Source organism: Mus musculus, chromosome 11, assembly GCF_000001635.26.
Source record: "Mus musculus strain C57BL/6J chromosome 11, GRCm38.p6 C57BL/6J".
Lineage (NCBI taxonomy): Eukaryota > Metazoa > Chordata > Mammalia > Rodentia > Muridae > Mus > Mus musculus.
In genome coordinates, this window is record NC_000077.6 from 90,375,179 (window position 1) to 90,391,446 (window position 16,268).

At 47.9% G+C, this 16,268-nt stretch overlaps 1 protein-coding gene across 6 annotated transcripts in view; it reads right to left on the reverse strand.

Annotated features, from left to right (window-relative positions):
- Positions 1-15,739, reverse strand: part of Hlf (hepatic leukemia factor) — a 54,383-nt gene extending 38,644 nt beyond the window's left edge. For 2 of the 6 annotated variants that reach the window (XM_030245856.1, XM_006533006.1), the window contains exons 1-2: positions 14,367-14,405; positions 12,608-12,943 (exon numbers count right to left, since the gene is read on the reverse strand). In XM_030245856.1, coding sequence (XP_030101716.1) covers positions 12,608-12,803 — 196 coding nt within the window. In that variant the 5' untranslated portion in view covers positions 12,804-12,943; positions 14,367-14,405. The other 4 variants (NM_172563.3, XM_006533004.1, XM_006533005.3 and 1 more) reach the window with 4 other exon arrangements.
- Positions 15,740-16,268: the final 529 nt, after the last annotated feature.

A 16,268-nucleotide genomic window follows, 5' to 3' on the forward strand; every position in this document is an offset into this window, starting at 1 on the left:
AAAGAAGAGGAAGGGAGACAAGCTCTGGGCACTTTAGCTGGGACGAAACATCAATCTTAAGAGGGGAGCACCGTGTTAGGTTTGATGCCGCAATACCATGTGACTTGCTTGTTAGCCTTACCTCACCCTACTTATCCACATGTATAGCACATGACAGAAGCCAAGAAATATGACAAGACCCTCTCATCTCTACTGCGGTGGGAAAACAAAGACAGTGCTTTTCCTGGGTGAGCTCTCCTAGTCACATTTCTGTCTGTCTGGGTGCTCCCCAATAGTATTTGAGAGGTTCCCAAGAAAGGGAGCATGGGATCAGTGGAGATGCTGGCATTGGAAACCCTGGTTCTACTTGGTATTCCCATTAAGAGTGCCACAGCCCCCAACAAGAGAGCAACCATCTCTCTCCTTTGTGACTCCAAGGTGCCCCTAAAAGGAAGGCAGAAGAGAGTATCCCATTATCTTCCATCACTCTGAAAGGCTCGAGAGTGAAGAGACCGGACCTCTCTCCCGTCTACACTCTGTCGGATGGCAGGGTAGAGGACGCAGAGGAAAGTTCCAGCTGCCAACTGTGCTGATTAGAGGAACTACTCAGGAAAGCTGGTGGTGTCTGTGAAGGGCTAGAACTGCGAACGTGTGCATCTTTCCACAGGTGCAAATGCACTCATGGTCACTCGCAGCCCCTTCATAAGCCTTTCCTCCACATATTGGCCCAGCTGGTGTGGAATAGTATCCAGCCAGCGTCTCTCCTGAACAGCTGCGTTCTGCCATGAGAATCCATAGGTAATGATGGGGAGGGGGGAAGAGAGACGGGGATTGTAGAGCACAAATCAGGAGTTCTGGGAGTAGCTATTTCCATTCCCTTACAATGCAGGAAATAAAAGGCAGAAGCCTTACGCTGTTGGGGAGCAGTGGAGGCAAGGGCAGAAGGTCAACAATCACTTCTTCATTCAAAGGGGAAGATGGAGCAGGTGCTCTGACTGATGAGTTTTCATTAGCAAAATTCAAGACAAAAGCAAACAAACAAACCACTGTCTCTGGAAATTGTCTACGGCGTCCTCTCTGATGACAAATCACCTATTTCGTTTTAATGTCCTTACTTGGCATTTTGGAATAGAAGCAGACAATGGCATTGGAGGGGCAGCTGGAGATCATAACGGGCAATGGGGTGAGTGCAATCACAGAAACAGCTGTGTCCGGCGGTCTTTGACCCGACTAACACATACGTGAGGTTAAGAACATCAATGTAGATGCTAGTGCTTACAGTCCTTAAAGGCTACTTCCTGCTCTGGCAAGTCAAATGTGGCCCCCAAATTATGTTTTCATAGTACCTTTCTTTATAAAATAGCAAAGGAGATGGCTCAGTGGGTAAAGCCTTTGCTATGCCAGCACAAGGTACCAAGCGAGTAATCCCAGTACCCACAGGAGAAGTGAGGCGTGTAACGGACACCGGAAATGCAGAAACAGGAAGATCCTGGGACTCAGCGCTCAGCAACTCTGGCAGAATCAGTGACCTCCACCGTCACTGAGAGACCCGGCCTCAAGTTATAATGTAGAGAGCAACAGAGGAAGGTACACACACATACGTGGGTATGTGCACACAGAGAGACATGGACACATGTACATACTACACACATACGAAAACAAAGAATGTAAATTCTTTCAGTATCATTGGTCGGAGAGCAAATGATCATAAAATCTAAGTCAATGAGATGCTACAGCCAGATAAACCGAAAGTCAAAAAATGAAACAGACATAAGCAGGCTGAAACATTTCCCTGTGCCTAGTTTATAAAATACCCACAGCTACAGTATACCCAAAACATCCAAGGGATCGAATAAAACTGGATACTATTAGCTGGCCTTCTCTAGCTGGGTGAGTTTCATTCATAAGCTAATAACGAAATGTACTTTTATATTGATCAAAACTTTCTTGCCGGGCGTGGTGGTGCACGCCTTTAATCCCAGCACTCGGGAGGCAGAGGCAGGTGGATTTCTGAGTTCGAGGCCAGCCTGGTCTACAAAGTGAGTTCCAGGACAGCCAGGGCCATACAGAGAAACCCTGTCTCGAAAAACAAAAACAAAACAAACAAACAAACAAAAAAACCCAAAAAAACAAAAAACCTTTCTAAAAAGGATTCATTCCCATGCATGTTGCTGGCTATTTAAACATACCCTGGATTCTATGAAGAAACATGACACTCATCTTCCCTGAAAATGTGGGTTAGTATAAAGACCTCTATTGTAATGAAACCAAACCTATGCAGTTTGTATGAAGTCCACACTGCGGAGCCAGCATCTGCAGCGAGTCTACCCAGGCCTTGTTTCTCCCCACAGTCTCCTCTTTCTTACTTTTCTACCTTCTCCCCCTGGGATCTTTCCAGGGCTTTTCAGCAGCAGGAGAGCTCACTGTGTAAAGGCACTTGCCAAGTCTGACAACAGGAGTGTGTTCCTAGGGCGTACACGGTAAAAGGAAAGCCAACCTCTGACCTCCATGTGCAAACTGTGACACACAGTAAGTACTCACGGGCATGCATGCAGCACACGCGTGCGCACACACATGCACACACACTCACACACGTGCGCACGCACAATTAAATAAGAAAATGTAATTTTTTTAAACCTTTAATGAACGCAGAGCAATACTACTGTTATTGACTTAGACAGCACTTCTTCCTCTGATTCATAGTTCTCTGGAGCAAAAGACAAGGAATGGTCTTAAGCCCTTGTCATAATGAATAAGGTGAACTGAGTCTTCATTGCCAAGAACAGGGCTTTCTTTGCCCGCGTCCTTAAGAGAGTTCTATAATACCTTGGGCTATGGTGATCTCTATCTTGGGTAAACTAACTATGGTGTACCTGGGTGATCTTGCTCATCTGGTTTACAATGGGCTTCCTATTGGTCAGAGCCCCATGGCATCCTTTCCCTTACTGGCAAATTTTCTGCTTTCCTTGATCACTCAGTTCAACTCAAGAGCCATTCGGTGTGCATGACTGGACAGCCAACAGGAGACTGTCTCAGAGGAGGTGGACTATATTCATGAGGATGACTTCTGGGCTTGTTGCCTGACTTCCATGCGTGCGCGCGCACACACACACACACACACACACACACACACACATACACATTTTAAAAGTGTGGCAGCTCAAACAGACCTGTAAGGAGACCTCTGCCTAGGTTCCTCAGCAAAGACATCAAGGCAGACTGCTACCCAGAGCTAATTAGAAGAGCAAACATCTCTCTTCCCCACTCAAGGAGTTCTGCCAAAGCACTTATTTCTGCCGATTCATTTATGCAATTCCTCTCTTTGCAAGAACATTCTGTCACAGAAGATTTAGTGGTGCAGGTCCCACGAGCATCTCTCTGGAGCACGTACTCACTGTTTTTTAGGAATCTAGGGTCTATGAGGGGAGAGTGGAATGCCAAGGGGTTTCCATTAGACACGGACCATACCTCATTAGAAGACCTGCAAATTCCGAAGCATTCTTGCATCAATAATAACAATAAGAAACATCCCAGATTCAACTTTTAAAAATAAACCCTTTAGGGACTTGGTGTGACCAGTCATTATTTTTTCAGGTAAGAACATGAGGCTGGGGAGCTGGCGTTCTCAGATGGCAATGATATCTGTTAAAGTCGGAGAAGGAACGTGAACATCTTGGAAAATTTCATATCTACAGTCAGTCGCAGAACTTGTGCCCACAGCATGCCAGTGGAGAAGTATGTGCTATATGACTTCTCTCTGGTAGAGACTGGATTCTGCCAACATCCCTGAGACTGTCCAGTGTATGCAGCGGGAAGGTAAACTGTACAACTGCCTTTCATTAGTTGATTTTTTATTTAAGGAAATTGGTTTTGGGGTTATCGTAAATCTTCCAGTCTCCCGGAATGCCACACTAGTGTGCAGAGTCATTTCATGTATGTACCATTCAGCAGCTATCCCCATCTCCTCGCCTCTCCCCTCCCACCAAGCCTCCTTCTCTAGCCATCCCTACCCCACCTCCCTCATACATATGCAGGCTTTAAGCAGGAGGTGCACTCATTCTGGTTTCAGAGAAGGGAGCAAGCATGAAGTACTGATGATCCCTTCAGTTCTGAAGTAAAATTAATAACCTGGCCAGAAACTTGAATAAGTATTTTTAGCTTGAAACTACTGCTACAGTTAATCCTTATGATCAAGGACGGCTTGTACCGTTCAGGCAATCGCTCCTCCAACAATTGCATGGACACACACACACAAACACACACACACACAAACACACACACACACATATACACACACACATACACACACACACATACACACACATACACACACACATACACACACACATACACACACACATACACACACACATACACACACACATACACACACACAAACACACACACACACATAAACACACACAAATAAGCTCATAAATATTGGTTGAACATACTGGTCCGCAAACCTAGTAAGCCGTATAAAATAGAGACACTTAAAAGCAATGAACACTAATGGGCCGAGTTTATTAAAATCTATTTTTTACTCCTATGAGGCCAGCTCTGCTTTTGGACATTTAAATTCTAACCATTCAAATCCCTACATCTATCTCCCCCGCCAGAGAGTGCTTCCCCCCAATCACCAAAATTATGGGCTTTACAAATGAAACTTAAACCCCATGTTTTCAATTACTTCATCTAGATCAATTAGAACATCGTGTTTTTTTTTTTTTTTTAAATCTGTTTGATGTTGGAGGAAGAGTGTTTATTTTCCAAAATAAGGAAATCCTAGTTTGCCAGAGGAAACTATTGTCAAGTTTCTAAAAATGTTTCCCTTCTAACCTTGAACCCAAATAGAATCGTTCACTCGCTGTTTCTCTGTTCATGAACCTCCAATGGCTCCCCACTGCCTCCGGAACACAGCTCGGCCTCTGAAGCATGGCATACATGAAGCTGCCTTTATGGTCAACCACCACGGAACTCAACCCTCTGCGCCAGCCACACTCAGTCTGTACCAAGCTGCCCAAGCACACTGTGGGCTTCGCGCCTCTGCAGCTCTGTCCCCACTGCCCACTCTCTAACCTGGCTCTCTTACTTCTTTTGCCCCCACCCCCTCTGCCACTGGGTTCAGCAATTCCAGGAAGTCAGGCCTGGGGCACCCTTGCCCTAAGCAATGGCTGCTCCCTTGTGAGGTCTTGTGAGCGAGGGCTGGCACCAGTCCCTTCCGTAGCTTCAAATGTTATCCGAGCCTACGACATGAACGTGTCACCTCCCTCTTTTCAATAGACACCTGAGGTCTCAATAAACTGGCCACTTGGCACTGAGAGCACAGTTTGTCCTGGCACTTCTCTGTGTGCCTGCAAGTTTGAACTTCCCTCTGAAATGGCCACCCTCTGGAGACACCAAAATCCTCCCTCCCCTCATCTACCTTCCCCCACGAGCACAACCAAAGCCAGGTGCTATTTCTGGGCCTGTCCATTCTGCTCCGGGGATCTTACACCCTTCTCTCTTCCAGTCTAATCCTTTAGCCCTAGAGAAAGGTGGCAGAGTTGACTTGTGGGAAACGCCGGGGTCTCCCCGGGGCTCTCCTTGCATAAGGAAGGTTCAGGAAGCCCAAGGATGTACACCATCGAAGAAAACTGAGAGGGGGCTTATCTTTTGAAATGTTAATAAATGGTTTTACTGGCTGCCAGGGAAAATCACCAAAACTCTCCTTTCCCAACATCATAAGACGCCTCCTGACTCTCCTCTCTGCTGGGGTCAAGGGCCTGTATTAGAACTTACTATTAAAAAAATTAGGCTGCGGCATTGAAAGGTTTACTAGCGAATAGCTCTCAGGAGATATATCTAAGCAAGAACTTCAAGATGCCTTTTTGTTTGCCTGCTTCAGGTTTTAATCCAGTGAGTGGGGACAGGTCACAATTCCCTGCAACCACCTAAATAGAACCCAGAGGCTAGGGTGGGGGCCAGGTAACCAGAGAAGCTGAGAACAAGTCCAGTCGTGGCCCTGAACTCTGGTCAAGAGGACGAATGGTATCAAAACTCTCTCAGCCCTCTAAGAGAGTGACAGCCCCTGGCAATTGGGAATACTGCTCACAGTGGCTGTTAGGGGTACTTCTTGTGCGTGAGGCTCTGTGCTTATGCACTACCACGCACTGCCTCACATGACCTTACCAGCTCTACACAAAAGATCCTATAATTATTCCAGAATTCCAGATGGGAACACAGACGCTCCCATCACTTAAATGGCTTACCTGAGAGCAAGTGGGAGCCCAGTAGTGTTCTTATCAGGATTCACATTTGGCTCTGTTGGTGGGAGGCCAGACTCTAGAAGCTATTGCTGCCTTGTATGCAGATCTTCACGTCTCAACCCGGGACATCCCTGAGACGCGAGATGTATGGTGAGCTATCAATCACCTATCTTATCAACTCGGGACATCCCTGGGACTCGAGATGTATGGTGAGCTATCAATCACCTATCTTATCAACCCGGGACATCCCTGGGACTCGAGATGTATGTATCACCTATCTTAAGAAATGTAAGTTTATGGCCAAAGCCGGTGTTCTTCGGTTTAGTGAAGATGTTTACAGGGATTATGAATGTCAAACACAAGAAATGAAAATGGTTAAATATTTGCATGCCTGATCTTGCTGAGCCCAACGCTGTACCACAGTCCCTCTCCACCCTTTGGTGGCTGCTAATGCATTTTTCTATCTTTTTGCTTCCTTTGCCTTCCTTCTCCCCTTCGTTTTCACTGCTAAGACATAAAAAATGATTCCTGGGTAGACGTGATTAGCGCTAGTTGGAAGAGAGGTATCGGAGACACATAATAAATCATCGCTGTCTCCTCACCCTCTGGGATTCTGTATTAGGATGTCATCCAGGCTGTCTCCCAACTCCCCCACCACCTCTTCCTCTCCTCCACCTAATTCTGTCTTTCTAGTGCTATTTTTCTAGTCTGGTAGGCACAGCGCTGAACTGAGAATGCTCTGCCAAGACCCTTGGCAGCAGCCGGCCTCCAGGAATCCTGCCCACAGCCACAGTGCAGGAAAGAGAGGAGATGGGGCCTCCGAGAGGCAGGCCAGAGGCCAGGCTTAGGGGCTGGCTTAGATGCCGCCAGAGAGAACAGGTTTCCCTGGCCTGTCCCTTCCTCTGGAGCTCAGCTTCCTCATCATGCCAGGGTCAGGATTACAACTGCTCACTGGCACTTGCTATAATTCTCCTGGGAAGAGAAGGAAGAAGGGAGGGGAGAAGGGGAGGGGGAGGGGTGGGGGTGGGGGTGGGGACAAGCTAGCATGCCACCCAGAGTGGAGCAAGCTCCACAGGACATGGCCACGTGCCTGGAGCACACAGTCCTGTAGGCAGGCTGCCAGGGTGTCCACATCTCCCAGGAGAGCTGGGGGTGGGGGTGGGGGGCGGATGCTGGGTTCTTTCCCACAGGCAGAACAGGAGTCTCTAAGCCAGGGGCAGTACTGCTAGGTTAACATTGGGAAAGTGATTCGTTCTAACCCAGGAGGGAGAGAAAGGTCAGACCTGCGACAAGAATCATTGCTGGGCAAGCTGAGGAAGGGAAGAAAAAAAAAAAAAAAGCATGTCCTATTTTTGCAGAGGGAAGAGGACTGGATGAACAAATCCCAAAATGGAGAACGGGGACAGGGAACCCAGCCATTTTTTTTTTACCCTGTCACTGCTCTCATAAGGACAGTGAGCTTTCCTGTACCGGAAGCGTCACTGTATCTTGCCACTTTTTTATCCTGTTTAAGCCTGATGAAACTCCACGGAGAGGATGGCATTTGTAGCCTCCATTCTATTGCTAAGTAAACTGAGGCTTGGAGAGGTTAAGAAGCAGGCATAAGGGGCTGGAGAGATGGCTTAGCAGTTAAGAGCACTCTGGCTGCTCTTCCAGAGGTCCTGAGTTCAATTCCCAGCAACCACATGGTGGCTCACAACCATCTGTAATGGGGTCCGATGCCCTCTTCTGGTGTGTCTGAAGATAGAGACTGTACTCACATGCATAAAGTAAATAAATCTTTAATTAAAAAAAAAAATAAGAGCAAACACAAAATGAGCTAGCAAGCCAAGGGTGAGTCCACCATGAACACCTCAGCCTCCTGTCCCAAAGCCTACATTCCTATCACCAAGATGTCTTGCTTTCCATTTTCCTCCCCAAATATCTCTTGTCACAGGCAAGGGACTGCTATTCTGTATATGTCAGCAACCAGGACATGAGAACAGGCGAAGCCTGTCCCCTCCCAGGACACGGGAGACAAGATAAGGAAATCTAAGAGACTACATTCAGAATAAACTGTTCTCTCTCTCTCTCTCTCTCTCTCTCTCTCTCTCTCTCTCTCTCTCTCTCTCTCTCTCTCTCTCTCCACTCCCTCTTCCTCCCTCAGGATTCCTTTGATCCAAATGCAGTAGAAACTCCTAAGATTCTCGATGTGGTATAGATCTCACCATGACTCATGGGGATCTCAGCCAGCAGGTGGATATGTGCTGGGAGGGAAAATAAATGACCTGCAGATCCTTAAAGTGAGCTTCGCCCGTTTTCCTCTGTGGGACTTCCCATGGTCCCGAATCCACCTGCACAGAGCTCCCCACATCATTACGCAGATCCCACAGCTGGAAATTCCCTCCCATGTCCAAGCCCTACCACCAAGGACAGTGAGTGGAAAGAGGACACAAACTCCAGGCTGCAAATCTACAGCAAGTACCCCTGTCCCCATCTCTCACTGCCATCTGTTCAATGTCCTCCTCTTCCTATGTGTGGCCACATGGAAAGGTTTTCACTTTTCTGTGTGCCCGGCCTCCATCATAGCCCAGTCCCTGGGCTCAGAACTGAAAAAGAAACCCTTCTCAATTCTCAGTTGAATCTGGGCCTTAAAGTGGCAGAGCACCCAAAAGCTATTTAAACACACACACACACACACACACACACACACACACGAAGAAATGGTTTCAAATCCATCTTTATAAGCACAGGGTTTAAAAATATCTCTGCCTTTGTCTGCTATAGATGACTTTCCCTAAAGGGACAGCTGTCCTTAAAGCAGTCACTCAAGTCTCAGGGCAAACAGATTCTTATTTTTCCTAGTACCCAGCATACCACCTCCAGGAGCATGCTCTCCCCACGACCTCTGATACAATCTGACAGGCAAATGCCAAAACCTACAGAATGAGTCTTACCTTCCTGCTGGTCTGGGAACAGCCAGGGTGCTGCACTCAGACACCCTGGAGTCCCTGCATCCAAGACCCCCCACCGTCCCCCTCAAGGAGAGGACAACCCGCGGCATTATCCCCACCAGAGCCTTCAACTCTCTAGAATAGGTCTGTGGGAACATTTTTATTTCTGTAGATTCTGGGTCATTCTTGGATCACACACCTGCATGGAGGAATCAGATCTGAATGTGTAACACAGGGAAAGGGTCTGTCTGGGAGCAGTCATGACACATGGTTTCCAAGATGCACAACTATGCTCACCTTGCCATTCCAAGATACCCTTAAGGTAGACCTCATTCTGCATAACTCTCCGTCTGGCTTCCCACAGTACCTTTCACCCAGACAGGCAGCACTATTGACACAATGCTATTGAGCATAACTCAAAAGTCGCATACTGAGCAAGCAGTTGAGGGCAAACGTTTGAACTGGGAGGCATTATTATCCCCTGGTTACCCTGGTAACTTCATTCTATCCCCTAAAAGCTCAGAACACTCTTATTAATATATGACTTTTTTTTTCTTGGCAACCCAATGTCTCTGGGCTGTCTCAAAACATTTGCCGTAGATTATTATAGGGTATGAAGAGCACTCATTTGTATGATAGTAGCCTAAATTAAGTCTAGATTTTGCTGTCCAAGTTGAAGGTCCAGGACATTAATTCTCAGCTAGGAGTGATTTTACTCCCCTGGGGACACTGTGAAGTGACTCAATACATTTGTGTTTGCCACAACTGGGTTGTGGGGGTCCCTAGCATCTAAAGAAAAGAGTAGTCATGTCCCTTAACTTCCTTTAATCCACAAGGCCATACACCACAAGACTTACCCTCAAGGGAGCATGCCAAGGATGAGATACCTCAGTTGAGACTGAAATCACAGTTCCCAGAATGCCCCTGGCTACATCTGTGCTCTTTCGTTCTGAAGACTCGTTTTCCTCAAGATTCACTGAGAGTTTCTACTGTGGTCACCCCTGTGAGCTATGCAGCATAGTCAAGAACTTTCACCCTTTTCTGGCTTGTTTGAGATAACACATCCATCAAGGGCCCTAAAATTTCATTTCTCAGTATAATCTTTATCATAAGCAATGTTGTATGAATGACAGAATGCAAAATTTTTTAATCTATTGGCATTTGAAAAAAGAGCTTTGATTTGTTTTTTCCTGCTAGGAATATCACTTGGTTTTCAATTCAAAGAACAAAGCCGTGTTGCAATATTATTCTACTACATTTGAAAGGATATTTAAGTGGAGGGCTTATTTTCAGATCCTTTGGTATCTTCTATAACTTAATAAAATGCTATCCAGACACTTTGGAGTCCCTTGCTACGGACAGCAACTCTGATTGGGGAATCACCATCACCTGAGTCATGGACCACTTTGGCCTCTAAGGAGCTTTGATAAATGACTGAGCCTCAAATTCCAAGATCCTACTTTTTCACTTTCAATAGGAACACCCTAGACAATGCTCACCGGACAAAATCTCCCATTGTTTCTCTTCAAGGGAGGCTGAGTAACCATATCTAGTGGCTTCAGGAAGTTATTTCATGTGACAGGATGGTCATATAAGTAAAAGTTAGTGACAGCTACAACCATTCAGATGAACAGACCACCGGAAGCTGCCATCTGACCTTGGCACATTATCTATCTTTACCAAAATAGCCCCATCAAATTGAAACGATATCTACCTATTAAAGGGGAAAGTGAGGCTCCAAGAGGTTATGTCATTTCTACAGTCACTTAGATACGCAGTAGGATATAGGAATGCCAGTGACCACTCTCTGGGACTCTGCTCTCTCCCCGTGACACATCATTACATCTGGTGTGGAGAGGCTATGTAGTTTGCTAGCTGCCTCCCCCCGTGAAGAAACTAAAGACATTGGCACTACACATTCCTCATAGCAGGTCATCTAATTCACATCAAGAGGGTGATGTAGCCTCCGGGGATATCTGCAGGTTAAAGCTTCATTTCAATAGAGCCTGTGGCAACTAAAGTGGATTTTGGAGATTGTGTAAAATAGATTTGAAAGCCCAGAGATCTATGAAAGGGCGAATTTGAACTCCAGGTTAACCTATTAAGGTAGGGGTTCTCTTCCTTCCTCCTCTCAGTTCCTTCCCAGTTCTGTGTGTGACAGAAATTTCTGCATGAGGGCACAGAGTTCAGCAGAAACTGCGAATACAAGTCTCTCATTGTCCCGTTTGCTGCCTTTCCCTGCAGCTAAGCGCCTTCCGATCTGTGACCTTCCTGTCAATTTATCCGTATGAATCTTTGTTCCCGCTACCTGTCCATACAATGATCTGTCTTCCTGCTTGTTTTGTGCTACGGCGTATGAATGGTATGGATCCAGGGCTGCCTTAGTCAGGCCTTACCCCTGCCCACTTGGCAATGGGTTTTTAAAGCATAGTTTTTCCCGGCAATGTTTCTGTGTCGTCTCTTTCAACATTCTTCGTCATTTATTTGTGTATATGTGTGAGCCCATTTAAATGTGGGAGGTGGGGTGTGTGTACATGTGGGTGCATGTGTGTCCGAGTGGCCTGGGCTGGCTGTCCACCAACCCCAGAGATCCTCTTGTATCCACCTTCTTAGCACCAGGGTTACAAATGTGCCACCATGGCTGGCTTTTTACGTGGGCACAAGCCTTGATATGGGATGACACTGAAAACCATATATATAAAGGAAGATTGGCTCACGGAACACAGGGTGCTAAGAAAAAGGAGGCGTAGCCTCAGGCAATAGGAAGACTTGCATTTACTTACAGTCTTGGTCTGAGTCAATGACTGAAGAAGATGAAAAAGGAAGAAAGAAAAAAAGAAAGGAAGGAAGAGAGAAAGAGAAAGAGAGAGAGAGAGAGAAAAAGAAAGAGAAAGAAAGAAAGACAGACAGACAGACAGACAGACAGAAAGAAAGAAGAAAAAGAAGAGCCCTGCATGTCTACTCGCAGTGACCCCTTTAGGCCAGAGAAGAGTGAATATGAGTTAACTTTCTGGGGTCTACCCAAATTATCCAGCGAGATTCTATTACCCTTGTGTTTGGGGACCAGGAGAAGGCGGTAGGAGATAGGATAGATGTTTGTTTTACATTAACCCATTAGCCCGTTCATTAACTCCAGGCTGGAGTATCACAAACTATAGCCTTCGAATCAACCACTCAGAATTCCCCTGGGATTTGGTTAAAATGAAGTCTGGGTTCAAACCCCAGACCCGGAAAACATCAGCTTCTTAAGGGCAGGTCCATAGAGTATTCTAACTGGCTCTGCAGGTGAGAGCTACGCATGCTCTGAAGGAGGAAGGCTCCTCAGAACAGGAAGAGAGGGCTCCTCTCTAGAAATGTGTGTTAAGATCTCCAACTCTTGCCAACCTCGCTCGCCCCACTTCCGTCTTGTCCCCCACATCTAACACGGGTGAACCTTCCAGAATTTACCTGGTCTGATGGGGCTCTGCATACAGTTCGGAGACGGGATGCCCGGGTGGAGGGGCGCTGTGGCCCGGCTGCTGAGATCCATGACCGAGGGCGCCGTGGAGGAAGCTGGTTGCAAGCCAGGGGGGTGAGGGCTGTGGTCGTGCTGCGACGGACTCGGGGGGATGCCATTCTCTGACAGGAATTCCTCCAAGTCCATGTATTCCAGCTGGAAAGTATCTCCGTCATAGGGAAGGGTTTTGTCCCATAAGGTGGGTCCCAAGAAGGCGGACTGGGGGACGGTCGGGCTGCTGCTCTCATCGTCCAGCTTCTTTCCTTTGTCTTTTTCTTTACTAAATGCTGAAGAAGAAAAAGGGAAAGGTGAGCTTTGTTTTTTTTAAAACAGAAAAGAAAAGGGGTCAGTCTGTCACCAGCCTTCCTGCCATCGGTTACAAAATGACTTCTGGGGGCACCGAGGCCTCTGGCTGCTGCCTCTGGTAGATCTAGAGTTTCGACATCTTCCTATTTACTTTGGAAAGAAAGAGCTTTCTGGTCTGTAGGACAGGACGGGGCTACCGACTGATCTGGAATGAAAACAAGAGAATAATCCTTCCTCGGTGTGTTATTTGAAGGGCTAAGTCACCGAAATCTATACTGAGAAAATAACACCGGAGAATATATACAACTGATGGGATTTTTAAAGGGGACCACCGATAACTTGGTATGATTCTACCTTTTAGAAAGTGATGACCGCAAGAATCTGAGGTCATTCTGACTTACAAACCAGGGTATGCAAGCTTAGTCTTAGTAAGCAGTCCCCGCCCCCACCTTCCCTTAATACTACGCGTCGTTTCTGCGTTATTCCTTTCCATGTATTATCTCAATAAACGTGCAAGCCTACAATTATCCCCCATTTACAAGGAAGATAAGGGTGCTCTCTCACCATAGAAGGAGACTGTGGGGGGAGGGGTGGGCAGGCCGGGGTGACGGGGTAGAAATGAAGTACTTTCGAACTCATCCATTTGCTTAGAACCCTCAAGAGGACTAAGTCTGTTTTAGAAGGTGGATTCTTTTTCCTTTTCCCCCCAAACATTTAAATATTACCTAATTTACAAAAAGAAAGCAAACATTTATGTACCCCATCACAAGGCAGTACTATGCAAAGGTGCTGTGTTCTACTCTCTGAGGGTAAGAATGCAGCTATTTCCTGCCTGGAAATACAGCACCCCCGGATTGGTCTTTACCGAGCTGTCTGCATTTTGCCAATATTCAGGTGTGGGTGGAATCAGGGATTAGAGAATTTGATTCTGAGTTTTGTTTTGTTTTGTTTCTCATTAGAGAAATGTAGTCCCACCGCCACCCATTCGAATCTTCAAATCCTCCGCAGTCTCATTAGAGTTAGGCTTAAAAACATCGACCACAAAAGCCTAACGCATCCGCAGATTTCTCCCAAATGCTACTCCTTAAGAAGCAGTGCGGGAGGGTATTGGGGGTGGGGGGCGGTCTGCACGCGCAATCAAGCACCAGCAACTCTTGCAATGCAACAGGCGTTCTCTCCCAGGGAAATTGATGCAAACACCCCGAAGCTATTTCCAGCCAAATAATCTTTTCAAGAATTTATGCAGGAGCAGCATAATTCGCTTCTGTCACTGTGATAACACCAAAGGCAAGAAACTGCACCGGCCCAAAACACAAATCCGTTCTGGCATCAATTGCGTTCCCAGCTAGGTCTCACATGCATCTACCCCCAGCCCCCCCCCCACTCCCCACCATATCCCCCTACCCGTCTCCTTAGCTCCAAGCCACGGTTGCCTAGGGAAGGTTTGAGACTTACCAAGAAAGGGCTCAAGCCAGAGGAGGCTCCTGCACGCGGTTACACGTGAGCCTGCTCAGCTCTCCCCTCCCACCGGGAAGAGAGCACCGGGAAAGTGTCAGCGCTGGAGGCGTGCACCGCTTCCCGCCGACAGACCACTCCCCCCACCCCCACCCCGCTTTGTGAATTGCGGGTCTGCGGGAGAAAGCGCCTCTCCGCTCATGCCGCGTGAGTTCACAACACAAAACACTAACACGATCCGAATATTCAGGCTGCCGCCGAGTGAGAACCCCCATTTACTTTGACCCCCCCCTCTCTGCCAGGCTCCAACCAGCCACCTCCCGCCCTTTCTCCTCTCCAGTCCCAGAGACACTAGTCTCCCAGGGAAGCGCACACCCTGTCACTCAAAGCAGCGATCCTGACCTGTCAAGTTCACCTGTCACCTGCGCTGCAGGAGGACAGACCTAGAAAGGCAGGCGAGCCAGGTTCCCAGCGCTATTTCAAATGTTGCCCCGGAGGGATCCCCTTTGCATTGAGGAGAAAGAGGGAGTAAGCCCCCCAATTTCACTAAAGCAAGGCGAGGGGAAGAAAGATGCTGGTGCCCTCCCAGCCGACTAGGGGGGTCCCTGGGAGTGTAGTCCCTTCCCTGAGCCCAGCTGCCGAGGCAACGCTCACCGTCTTCAGGATGAAGGGGGAGCTTCAGCGGGTTCTCCAGCAGGGACCTGAGCACGCCGTAGGGAGGCGGGATAAAGGTGGGGTTCAAGGGGAGCTGTCGGGACATTTTCTCCATCGTGATGCACTCAATTGTCTTTTTAAAAAGAAGGCCAATCGCCGCCCCGAAATGTTGATGAGCTTTGTTTCCTCCGTCCTTTGCCAACCAAAAGTACTCGCTTTCAAAACAGTGCAGACAAGGAAGAAAAAAAAAAATCACTTCTGTCTTTGTAAATACATCAGCATACAAATATCAAAAAAAAACAAAAACAAAAACAAAAAAACTTTCGTGTTCTCAGTGCCGACAGTCCAGGGAAGGCGCATCTAGCGCCGCGGACTCCTCCGACCCAGTGCAGGATGCTTTCTCACCTGCCTCCAACACTCAGTCTTGCAAAATGTTCAAAATTGCAAGGAGGTGGGGGGAAAAAGGAAAGAGAGAAATTTTGAAAACGTAGACGGCTGCAGATGAGCAGAAGGCAAAGCGCGGGCCCCGGCCCCTCGCGCGAGCACCGGAGGCTGTGCCGTCCCGCCCCACCCCCCTCCCCGCCGCGGCCGCTGCTCCCCGCGCTCCGCGGCCCCGCAGCGCCGGGCTCAGCGCATCAGGCAGTCCATGTGCCGCTGCCCTGACAAGAGTGACGTCAGGGCCCGCACCGCGCGCCGATAGGCGTGCAGGGGCGGGGCCCAAATCGGGCCCGCCCATCCACCCCGCCCCCCCAGGGCTGCGTGTGTAGCATCGCCGCACGCGCTGTTTTTCCGGCCCTTGCGGCGTTGGTGGGCTGCGAAAAGCACAGGTGCCAGATTTCCTGCTTCACTCTCTGCCTTGCGCTGGGAATAACGCGCGCTAACTCTCACCCTGACTCCTTTTGCACGCGAGCCCTTCCCCCTCCGTTCCCCCCCCCCGCCCCCCAGAGCAGAACAATGAGAAATTCGTGTCAGTGGTTTGCAATGTGGAAATAAATTGGTGATTTTAAAAGAAGATGATTTTTAAAAGATGGCCAAGTGGCATTCCGGACTTAAATTAGAACCCCCAACCCCCGGGGCGATGTCCTGGCTAGCAATGTTTTTTAAAGCTCCCCAGGACAAGTTTAGGAGATTTGGATAGACTTGAAGCGAATGACTTCTGGATATTTCTCCTCCTCGCTCCTGGTGAGCTTAGTACTT